We start from the raw sequence: 12480 nt of genomic DNA, 5'->3' as shown, positions 1-12480 counted from the left end.
ATCAGGAATTTTATATTTTAAAACAGCAGTTTCTATCTCAGTGTGTTTGAGAAACAGTAAAGGAATTTGGATCACAGCTTGAGGGCTTATCATGTTAGGAATGTGATGTTCGTTCATATATTTCACATATTTGTGAAATACATCTAAATAGGTTGCATACTTTAATTGAATCAGAAAATTTTGCATAATTTAAAATTATATACTTCTATATTTAGTATTATATATCCTATTCATAGAATAGCAATCAGTGGGGATACACTGAGAAAACTAAAAGGAGGGGACTATTTTCCATATATTTTTGAGCCAGGTTTAGTTAACAGGGGATCACCTAGAACTTAAATATATATTCCCATTAAGAAGTGAGACAGAAGTTCAATACTCAGAGGAGCCCATTCCTCTAAAGACTGGTTCTTTACTTACAAACTCTATAACTGGCACCGTTAAACCATGGTTTTTATGCAAAAATAATCCATAAATGAGAGTCATTGAAAAACATTTTCACCTATCTAAAGCAAAGCATGCATTTTTTAAAAAACAGATTTTTTTTTCTCTAATTTAGACAATACGGAAGTTGGGTTTGATTTTGAGTGCCCAGATTCTATCTTAAAATAGTTTTTGATGAACAAATAATGATTATATGATATAATAGAACATATTTATAATTTGAAAACGGCATTTCTGGTTCCAGCTTTTCCATTAATCAGCTGCATGACTTAGAATATGTCAAATAACTTGTCTGGATTTGATTTCTCTTTATAAGATTTAGAAGTTTGAACCAAGCGTACTCAAAAGTTTCTTCTTGCCCTGATATTTTCAAATTTATTTGAGGGATTAGCATATTACAATGTGCATTGCATTGCTAATAATTTCAAACAGAGGTGGCCAGCGCCAATCGTGGAGGGAGTAAAACGAGGACCATATACAAATAAGTCCAGTCCAGTGCGTGCTGCCTTGTGTGAGAGCTTATAAGGGCTTTACAGGAAAACCACAAAGATGAGATGATGAAATAGGAGACTGAAGCCTGTGATTGATAGATCAGTCATGTCCGACTCTTTGAGACCCCATAGACTGTAGCCCTCCAGGCTCCTCTGTCCATGGGGATTCTCCAGGCAAGAATACTGGGGTGGGTTGCCATGCCCTCCTCCAGGGCATCTTCCCAACCCAGGGATCGAACCCAGGTCTCCCACATTGCAGAAGGATTCTTTACCATCTGAACCAGTGGGGAAGCCTATAGACAGACAGATATGGATATATACAGAATCTGATGTCATTGGTTCAAAAGAAATGTGAGAAATAGCCTAGGAATAGTTACAAAGAATTTTCCATTATGCACCAAATATGTGTAGCCTACTATGTGCTAGACATTGTTTTTATCAAGAAACTGAGAGATATGTTGACATTGGAATAAGCAGTAGTAAGTGCTCCTTTGAGGAAGAAACAATTGTCCATCAGGGCAAGATGAAATGGATTGGGTTAGGCACGGTGCTTGGGAGATTTCCTGTGGTCTTTGGAGGTGGCAGTCCCTGTGTTTCAGATGGTTTAGGAAACACCTTGCCTAATGCCCTGTTTCCTAAGTACTCTTTGATCTGTCCTCCCAACCTGAATCCTTGTGTTCTTTTCCACTGTTGCTGTCTTTGTCGCCTAAGCAAGTGAGAGATAAAACTTTCACTGTATGCTCCACCCACCCCCATCAATTAAAATATTCTAGAAATCAGGGCGATGGGAATGTCAGTGTGTCAGAGTACTTAGAATAGGATTTTCACCTTCCCTGAGTTATGCTTTCTAGATGTAGTATCACCAAAAGCCAAAAGTTCCTTAAATAAACATTTGCAAATATAAGCCCCAAAATGCACTACAGAGCTACCTGTGGTGTCTGTGTTTCATGATGCCCAATGATGAATCAGCCTTCTGTGTATACTATAATTTCTAATGGTGGTGGCTTAGTCCTAAGTCATGTCTGATGCTGCAACCCCATGGACTGTAGCCTGCCAAGATCCTCTGTCCATGGGATGTCCCAAGCAAGAATACTGCAGTGGGTTACACTTTCCTTCTCCAGGGTATCTTCCCGACCCAGGGATGAAACCTAGGTCTCCTATGTTGCAGGCTGATTTTTTACTGACTGAGCCACCAGGGAAGCCCTAGTAGAGTTTCTATTCTAAACCTCTTAAATGGGCTCCAGGATTGCATGTACCGCCTTGCCCTCAATTCAGCATGGCAATGAATAGTGCTCCATTGAGGTTCGTGGTATAGAAGTGATTTTAAGGTAGCCCATTGTTTTGGATTTTCTTTGCCATTTCTTCCATTATCTGGATAAGTAAGAGTTATCCATGGTTTCAATGATTTTTCTCTTTTATATTGTCACCAAAGTAAAAACTGAGTACGACGACACTTTTACTTTTGTTTATGTATTATTGCAAAAGCAAAACTGCAGAGTGTTTGTATGGCTTCCTTTATGCCATCAGAATCAGGTGCTGATTTATAGAGCCAAGGTCTGAAAGTATGCTGTCTTGCCCGTAGTAAGAGCTTACCCATATCTTACTATAAAGGAAACACATTGTCTTAGCCCTAGTATTAGCTACACATGCCCTATATCTTTATTAAAGCATCCTACTTAAGTTTCAGTTGATTTTAAGCCTTTTGAAATTTGAAACAGCAGACTCAGGTTACTGTAATACAGCAGCAGTTTACAGTCTCATGGATGGGACTGTCTAAAACCTTCCTGCTCAAAATGTGGTTCATGGACTAGCAGTGTACACATCACCTGGGAGATGGTTAGAAATGTAGACTTGCAATCCTTCCCTTCCTCCTACTGAATCAGAATCTGTATTTTGGCCAGAAACCCCAGGTAATTCATGCACATATTAGGTTTGAGAAGCACTGGATTTAAATCTAGCACTAATACCCTATCTAGGTGAGATTGGTTTGAATTTGGCAGAACTGTAAGTTATATTTACTTTTGATCTGGAGAAAAGATAAACCCAACAGATATGAATGACCATGTAGTCTGAAAATATTTATAAATAATAAATGTGTGAAAATTATATGAAAAATGTGAGAAGTTAGACATATTGGCAGTAAGAAAAAACAGCCCAGAAAATGCAGACTAAATGTATGTGCACAAAGTTTTCTGTAATACATAATACTTGGGGAAATTGAGCATGGACCCTCTCATGATATTTGTGACGTAAGGGGTGATAAGTAGACAGAAAGCCGGAAGTGATAGATCACAGTGATAGATCACAGTGGTCACTGTTCCACTGCCCGCTTGTTTCCTTAGAAATTTTCTTAAAAGCAGAGCCTGGCTGTGGCTTATGTTCCTTTCACACAGTAAGTGACAATGTTCACTAGAAAGATCAAGGTAGATTGGACAGTGTTAAGAGATGGGCTGGAAGATTGATTAGGGCATGGGAAGAACTGATTTATGAGGAAGGAGGAAAGTAATTAAATGGCAGCACTGTGCTATAAAAAGAGGCTATAGAGACATGAGCATTTCTTTGGTAATTCTCCAGAGCTGTTTTCCTGTAGTATCCATGTGCAAGATGCAAAAACATTAGGCTCTAAGGATTCTGAGAAGTTTGTTACAAAACAAAGCAATACCAGCTGGAATGACTCAAATTAGGAGCAATATGAAGGATCAAGTTTAAGAAAATTTTACCTGGTACAGGAGTGACCTTCAGTGGGATGACTTTATCTCTGAAAACTTTTGAAAGCCCTGTGGGACAAAGAATGGAAAATCATTTATTAAGTTGTAGAATTATCTCCCCAGGGAAATAATTGGAACCCATTTCTTGAAACTTCTAAAATTAGGGTGGAGGAAAACCAGGATGTTGCCTGTGGGAAAACTCTCCACTTCTGGCAGAGACCTGGTGATTGATGAGTAACCGGTTTCTTCTGCACTGTCTTTGATTATTACTGTTTTTACTGTACACAGGTAATTTTTTTCATCAGGCTAGTACCTTATTTAAATTAAAAAAAAAAAAAAAAAACTAGTTTCTGGAAAAACAGCCAAAGAGTGTCTCTCATCTCCCCTCCATGGTGTCTGCCTGTGTGGCATCTGTAGGCTGCCTGGCACCCAATGACATTCTTTTTCCATTTCTCTTCACTCATTATTCATTAAGAGATGCAATTTAGCATATATTGGAAGCAGATTCACTGGCTACATTCTCTTCATCTGGAGAACTAAAAAGACATGCCTGCAATATGCCTTGCCTTTTGGAGCCGTTCGTCAAATGGATACAAGTCAGAAATGATCGAATGCTTCAGAGAGTTTAGCAGTCCTTTTCACCAGGATGAAAACCCGGCTCATGTTTGTCAAGGAGTAATGGTCTGAGGCCATGACATTTCCTTCTGTCTCTGCAGGCGTTTTTTCCTCTAGTGTAGTGAGTCAGCTGAAAAAGGAACACAGAACCCCGGTTCCATTGGTCAGAAAGCAAGTAAAACACAGCAAAATTATCCAGTATTCTATTTATTTTTTTATGCTACTTCCTTCAGGTCCACATTTATATTGCTTAGGCAATCTAGTTTAATATAGGTACTATTCAGAATAAAGGGCTTCCCTGTGCCTCAGGTGGTAAAGGATCTGCCTGCAATGCGGAAGACTTGGGTTTCTATCAAATATGTTGACTGGAATTATTAGATATACTTCTTTATGCTGGTGTTTGGAAATCTTTGCCAAACTTAAATATTAAGTCACATTAATTAACTTACTTTAAGTGCTCCATATCATGAATTGACTTTTTATTGCTATTGTTTTCTAAACTATTCTTCAGTTTTGGTATTTATGACTTAATATGCCTGCTTTAAAGAAATTCTATTTTTCTGTAGCCAAAAGTTTTTACTTTTTCCTTCTTGAAAGATTTCTAGACCTAAACAAAAAGGCTAGGATTAAATTCTGCTCTTGTGTCCATAATACAAAGATAATTTCCTCTATATCCTGTTTTTATGAAAATAGCTCTATTAAATTGCTGTATCTTACGGTGCAAACAACAACCATCTTCAAAATGAAAACTAATTGAGAAAAAATAAAATGGATAGATTGCAATCTTTCTTTTTCTTCTCTTGCTTCCTGACTGATACCCTACCAAAGGAGCAGGGGAAAAAGTCCTTTTTCTTTTAAAATCATGCTACTAGTGTCATATTGATTTTCTCTCAAGTACACCCTCTGGTCTCAGATGCTCACATATTTTCGCACATTACTCGTATTGATACAGCACCTTGGCTCACTGGTTGACATATGTTGCTTACACTGATGACACGGTTCACTGTTAACACTTCCTGGTAGAGGTGGGGGCACCAAGCCTCTTATGCCTAAAACCCAAGAGAACAGCCTATTGCATCACCATATTCTCATTTTTTGAAAAGTAATTATTGTTCACCCGAAGTGATACTTTAAGTCTTGTCAGTTTTACTTAACATTGTTCCTAATCGCTCCAGTAGTGTTTTGAGTTCTTTTGTGTCTCTGCTGATGCAGAAAGGGAAAAAAATATCCCTCAACTGGGTATCACAATATTTGAGTGGTACATGGTTTGTAAGGAAAAAAAGGAAATTATGAAGTGTCTGAAATAAAACATGGCAAGGCCTGTGCGCCCCCTTGCTTTGGCTCTTTCTTACCTCTGCGCTCTCTCTGCCTCCCTGCCTCTGTTTCAGCTAGCCGTGAGGTGGTTGGAACACAGCTGCCATTACCAGTACTTGGATGAGCTCCTGCAGTATATCCGCTTCGGCCTCATGGACGTGGATACGCTCCACACAGTTGCCCTGTCCCACCCCCTGGTCCAGGCGAGCGAGACGGCAACAGCTCTGGTCAACGAGGCCCTGGAATACCACCAGAGCATCTACGCACAGCCCGTGTGGCAGACTCGCAGGACCAAACCGCGGTTCCAGTCGGATACCCTGTACATCATTGGTGGGAAGAAGCGCGAGGTCTGTAAAGTCAAGGAACTCCGGTACTTCAATCCCGTGGATCAGGAGAATGCCCTCATCGCTGCCGTGGCCAACTGGAGTGAGCTGGCTCCCATGCCCGTGGGGAGGAGCCACCACTGTGTGGCGGTCATGGGGGACTTCCTGTTTGTAGCAGGAGGGGAAGTTGAGCATGCCAGTGGTCGGACATGTGCCGTGAGGACTGCCTGTCGCTATGACCCCCGCAGTAACTCCTGGGCAGAGATAGCACCCATGAAAAACTGCCGGGAGCATTTTGTGCTGGGAGCCATGGATGAATACCTCTATGCTGTCGGGGGCAGAAATGAACTGCGTCAGGTTCTGCCTACCGTGGAGCGATATTGCCCCAAGAAGAACAAGTGGACTTTTGTCCAGTCCTTTGACCGGTCCCTGTCCTGTCACGCTGGATATGTGGCTGATGGTCTTCTGTGGATATCAGGTAGAGCATGCTTAATGGATTTATTACAAAACACTTTCATTCATAAATTGAAAAGTCAGGCTTGGGTAGTTGTGTCCACATGCGTCTGTGAACAATTCAGCCAAGGATGCCAGTTTAGCTAATTCACATTCATTTACTGGGCACCTGTTTCTATAGAGAGCAGTGTAAGGGGAAGTAATTGACCTTTCTGTGACTTTCTGAGTGATTAGTGGGGTAAAATTTCAAAAATGGAAATTAATGGCCCATTAACATCTCTTTTTCTACCAAACCTTCTATTGTTTAGATTGTCAGCTTTTCATATTCATGGATTGTATTACACTCCTGTGGTCCTTAGCTTTTCCTTTCACCTTGGGCTGTCTGAGTAGGAGCCATTCTATCAAAGACAGGGCAGGTGAAGAAAAGCCCAGTTTATCCATATGGATGGGTATAACAGTGGGAATAGATCCAGGTCAGAGCCATTGCTGTGCATTGAGGGAAGAGGTTTAAATGATTGGCTAAAATAACATTTTCCTTTTATTTGTGAATTATAGTTTTTCATGCCATCCCAGTCCTATATTCCTATTTACTTTCCCATTCTTCCTAACTATTTGGGGGTTTTGACTATTTTGCTTTTTCTTGTATTTGTATTTTTTGGAAGGCTTTTGATTATTAAAAGAGGAGAGATACTAATATAATGAATCCCATGCTCCTGTAACCCAGCTTCAGCAGGTACCTGCTCAGGGCCAGTCTTGGCACATTCACACCCACGTGCCACTTCTAGCTTCTCATGTCTGTCTTTGCACTGCTACAGAAGGAACCTATGAGGCATGTGTTACTAACATCACATTATCAACTTGTGTTTCCAATACTGTTATTGAAAAAAACCTCACATGTACTCCTTTGAAAAGTTTGCCTATTAGGGAAGAAAGTTGCATCTCCTCTCAGTTGGAGGATACTCATTTTGTGACCCAAATGGAACTTATTAGGTTTCTGTGTCAAGGACAAAGAGGAATAGTCAAAGCAAATAAATACTAAGAGTAACTTAGAGATGTTTGTACTTGGAAGAAATAATCATTTTTAAGTACACTAGTGAAAACTTCTGTTTCCTTCAGTAATCGTCTCTAATTTAAAATCTGCTCCAACAAAATTCTCCCTTGCATTTAAAGTAAATTCACTGGACTCTGCCCATTTTTCCTTCTGCTATCTTCAGTAACTAGGGAGACAGCTGTAGTCTTGGCGTCTCTGGGTAGTGCCTCAATTATTGGCAATTCACTGATTTTTATTGAATAAACCTGGCTCATGTCTGGATTTAATTGCTCAATAATTAATGAATGAAGATTGAGACCAAAGAAGAGGGTAAATGAGGATAAATTACCGTTCCTGTATGCCAAATCAACATTTGATATGAGTGTGTATGCTATTATATATTGATATAGATAAGACCTCATTTATCTGGTGACTTACTCCTTTTTCTTTAAGTATATATTTCAGCGGTTAAGAAAAAAGCCACCAGGACTATATCCTGTTAGATTTGTTGAAGAAACCTTAAACTTGGCTACAAGAGAGTCATTACTATTAGGAAGAACGGATCTGTACTTAGATAACAAAGCAATGATGGATTTATAAAATCAGTATACTTTATATTGTCTTCCAGCTTAACATTCCTTCCATTGACTCATTCAGTTTTCACATATGCCTAAGGTATTGCATTCCTAAATTTTATATTGCATTTTCTAAATTTTAGAAAATTTAAACTTTCTCATAAACTTCTCATAATTTAATGATTATTCCTTATTTTTAATTTTGGCTATAAAACTTAAAAAAAATGCTGGAGTTTCCCTTACATAGTCTTAGAGGTATAACGATTTAACACTTTCTTGAGTGAGGCCTTAAGAAAGCAGAGAAGTTTATCAGCCTAGATCTAGATCTCTCAACCAGGTTCAGTTCAATTCAGTTGCTCAGTAGTGTCTGACTCTTTGCGACCCCATGAACCGCAGCATGTCAGGCCTCCCTGTCCATCACCAACTCCTGGAGTCCACCCAAACCCATGTCCATCGAGTCGGTGATGCCGTCCAACCATCTCATCCTCTGTCGTCCCCTTCTCCTCCTACTCCCAATCCCTCCCAGCATCAGGGTCTTTTCCAGTGAGTCAGCTCTTCGCATCAGGTGGCCAAAGTATTGGAGTTTCAGCTTCAACATCAGTCCTTCCAATGAACACCCAGGAATGATCTCCTTTAGGATGGACTGGTTGGATCTCCTTGCAGTCCAAGGGACTCTCAAGAGTCTTCTCCAACACCACAGTTCTAAATCATCAATTCTTCGGTGCTCAGCTTTCTTTATAGTCCAACTCTCACATCCATACATGACCACTGAAAAACCATAGCCTTGACTAGATGGCCCTTTGATGGCAAAGTAATGTCTCTGCTTTTTAATGTGCTGTGTAGGTTGGTCATAACTTTCCTTCTAGCTGACTTCTCTCTCCATGTGGGTCTGTATGTTTCCTTTTCCGTTTTATTAAATGTATCCATTTATTTCAGTTCCTGCTGCTGTATCACTTTGTTTTTTCCCTACTATGAAAGGAAATAATTTCCTTTGTTCTCTTTTTGCACTAATGCATTCTGCCTGTGTTAACCATACTTAATGAAAACAATCACAGTTTTCTCAGGTTTGTTTCTCCCTACTGTGTACTTGAGATGAAAATCTTACTTCCCTGTGTACAGTACAATACCTTTAATTGGAAAGAGGAGGAAATCACCAGTGACATTTCTAATACCTTCAGGCCCAGCTTATAATAAATCAGTTGTGAATCTAACCATGGATAGGAAAGGGTTGCTAGGGGCCCTTTAAAAAAAAAAAAAAGGTATATAGTTCACCCTGACTGTCTCTGATTTAGAAGTGTTACCCTGATTTCTTTTTGGAGTAGATAAAAATATTTTGAGCTGTTCCTTATCCTTTACCAAATAATTAATTTTTTCCAGTTTAACTAATGGTGTATCGGGTCATTGACATCCTTCTGGTATATTGTAAACTTTGCCTGAGGTGACGTGGATTTTGGGGGCTTATTTTTGTTCCATAAAACACAAAACGAATGTTTCTTTAGAGACAGTATTTCCAGTGTGCTCACTCCCTTCTCTGTACCCTCTCCCCTTTGCTGTCCATTTTAGGGTCAGGACACCTGGAAACCCGCCCCTTGTTTTTAAAATGAGACAAGCAGAGATGAATTCAAAAAACCGAGCTGTGTAGATATGCCCATTAGCATGTGATTTAAGATGTTAGAGACAGTCAGATTTTACAGGCTCCTCTAGCATCTGACATTGTGACCCAGTTCACAAACACGCACATCATTTCTACTTGAAATTCACAATCCTGAAGTAAAGTAAGCATTAAGTATCCCACTGTGGCACTTTTTAAAGGCACGCTCTCCATTGTAAGAAATTGTTTGTGAACTACTGAAAAGATCCTTTTTCGTGTGAGTGAAAGTGAATCCCGAACTCATCTTGCAAAATAACTTACTTTTCATTTTTGTCAATTGGCAGCAGGATAATGGGACACTAACCACAGAATTAGTTCCTTAAAACTACAAAGATAAGACAGTTGGTATTGCATTTCCTCAAGAGTGGCATTAGTGCTGTCTTCATTCTCTCAGGAAATGGTCTATCCTTATTAAGTCAGTGCTGGATCATGGATACATAAGATTAAATCAGCAAACACACTTCCTGCCCTCTAGGAGTGGACAATCAAAGAGTTTTTTTCAGCTATTTCATTCGTGAAAGAACATTTGCTAGGGCTTCTTTAACTCCCTAGAATATATGTTTATTTTCATCTTGATTAAATTTAGATGAAGTTTGCATTTGCCCCATTTAAAATAACTTTTATTTATTGAAACCCATTAAAGGGCCTTTAATTTTTCTGGTATTCATTATAATTAGAACAATATAAAACATAGTCAGCATTTTGAAAATGCCACAGCTATAGCTTTAATGTGTAAATATTATTGCAGAGGGAGAGGGTGGGAAGATTTGGGAGAATGGCATTGAAACATGTATAATATCATGTATGAAACGAGTTGCCAGTCCAGGTTCGATGCACGATACTGGATGCTTGGGGCTGGTGCACTGGGACGACCCAGAGGGATGGTGGGGAGGGAGGAGGGAGGAGGGTTCAGGATGGGGAACACGTGTATACCTGTGGTGGATTCATTTTGATATTTGGCAAACTAATACAATTTGTAAAGTATAAAAATAAAATAAAATTAAAAAAAATATATTATTGCATCTAAAGAAACTATATACAAAGTACTGGGGACAAGCAGGGGGCATGACTGAGGCTGGCTGTGTGAACTGAGGTCACAGACTGAGGGCTCATGCACGTGTGAAGCGCGCTCCACTCTTTGCCAGCCAGCAGACTGGGCAAGTTTCCTCATCTCCCTGAGTGGTTCTGGGCTAGTGCTGCAGCCACAAAGCACAAAGGCAGGTCCCACGCCGGGCTCACGGTTTTTAAATGGATGATTACAGTGTCGTGTGATGTGTGTGATGGGAGATGTCTTCCCAAGATACAGAAGTAGCGTGAAGCAGGGAGTAATCAGTGTAGGGGAGCCAGAGGCTTCATGGAAGTTTGTGGCATCTTCAGCCTCACTTAGCCCCAGGTCCTTTGGCTGCTTCCTACTTGCCTATTAACCCCTCCCTGTGCTCAGGCTTGAGCTTCATGGTCCCACCATTTCCATAACTCTCTTAGCCTCTGGCAAGCATCCACTGTTGGAAAAACCCTGTGGTCCACTTTGTACATGTACCTGGGCAGCTGAGCTCGGTGGGAGGAGCCAACTAAGGGGGGCTTGGTATATATATCTGCTCAGCCCCCAAGTCCTCTCTATGCCCCACCACTAGGGTCTCATCTACCCTCCTTCACTAGCTTCCTGCCTCCTGTTTCTCAGAGCAAATGGAAGTGAGGAGGTTCTCAGAGCAAATTAAGTATGAGAAGGTGGTGAAGAGTGCGAGGAGCCAGAGGAGCTAGAGATGGTCTGGAAATGCTAGTGAGGAGCATACAGAGGACAGGGTATGAAGGAAGGAGCCTGAGAATGTGCAATGGCAAGGCCAGAGGAGGAGGTGCATCATAGAAACCGAAGCCAGAGCAGGAGGGTGGGTGAGAGGTGTCCCAAGACTGTGGGGACGTCCAAGTCCAGAATATATCCTTGGCATTTTTCAGCCAGGAACTACTTGGTGGTTTTATTGGAAGCAGTTTCAGGAGAATGAGAGAAGGTAGAAGCTAGAATGCAGTGGTCAAAGTTGTGGATGGAAAGTGAAGAAGTGAAAGCTGCAAGCGCAGGCCACCTTTGGACAATGCTGGGACGTCATCAAAGCTTGACTCCCTGAACTTGAGCCTTCCCCTCAGCTTGCCTGTTACCCTGCTCCATCCTGCAGGGAGAGAGGGTACTGTGCTAGGTACACACATACTTCGGGCTGGGTGACAGCTTTTCATTATAATTAATAGTGTTCTTGGCTTTAGGAAGAATAAAGGAGGAAAGACGGAAGGAAAGACAAAGAAGTTTGGCTGAGAGAATGGAGATTAGGTAGAGGAAAAAAAAAATCTAGGTCAAAGGAGGGAACTTTTTTTGAGGAATGAGTGCATTAAGCAAATTTATAGCTAAGGGGAAGGACAGAGTGAATTTGAAGTGAAGGACTGGGGGCATCTTCTGGTTTTAAGTGCTGAGAGCAGCTCATAGGTACCAGGAATAGGAATAAGTGTGGGGGATGCAATATTGACTGCAGACACAGGGTCCCAGACAGGACAGTGGGAGTTAGGCAGGGGCTTGGGCTTGGACAGGAGGAGAGAGCACCACCCCCCCCCGCCCCCCAGCTCCAGGGCAGGATGCAAGCTGGGTGTGGACCTAGATGAGCTCAGAGAGGAGGGGCAGGGACCTGATGAGGGTCAAGCGAGAGGCAAAGTTGTGGAGGTCGTGCCATTTCAGGATCAGGAAGAGGGCCTGAGGGCAGTGGGCTTGGGAAAAGTTTCTGAGAGAAGACAGAGGGAACTAACATGTTTATACAAATTGTGTCAGAACCCATGCTAAATTGGAAACCACAAAATTATGGTATCCCAGTATGCAAATTTCTGTTCTATTTTTTGGTGGC

General features: G+C 41.0%; 1 protein-coding gene across 8 annotated transcripts in view; it reads left to right on the top strand.

Annotated features, from left to right (window-relative positions):
* The window catches only part of KLHL32 (kelch like family member 32), a 221254-nt gene that overhangs the window by 178907 nt on the left and 29867 nt on the right, over window positions 1-12480 (top strand). For 6 of the 8 annotated variants that reach the window (XM_070796050.1, XM_070796051.1, XM_070796048.1 and 3 more), the window contains one exon: window positions 5647-6373. In XM_070796050.1, the coding sequence (XP_070652151.1) occupies window positions 5647-6373 (727 nt within the window). Of the gene's footprint in view, window positions 1-5646; window positions 6374-12480 lie in introns of those variants that run through there. The other 2 variants (XM_070796054.1, XM_070796055.1) reach the window with 2 other exon arrangements.

The sequence above is a fragment of the Bos indicus genome, chromosome 9 (assembly GCF_029378745.1).
Source record: "Bos indicus isolate NIAB-ARS_2022 breed Sahiwal x Tharparkar chromosome 9, NIAB-ARS_B.indTharparkar_mat_pri_1.0, whole genome shotgun sequence".
NCBI classification, from domain to species: Eukaryota; Metazoa; Chordata; class Mammalia; order Artiodactyla; family Bovidae; genus Bos; species Bos indicus.
This window is presented reverse-complemented; position numbering and strand designations above follow the sequence as displayed.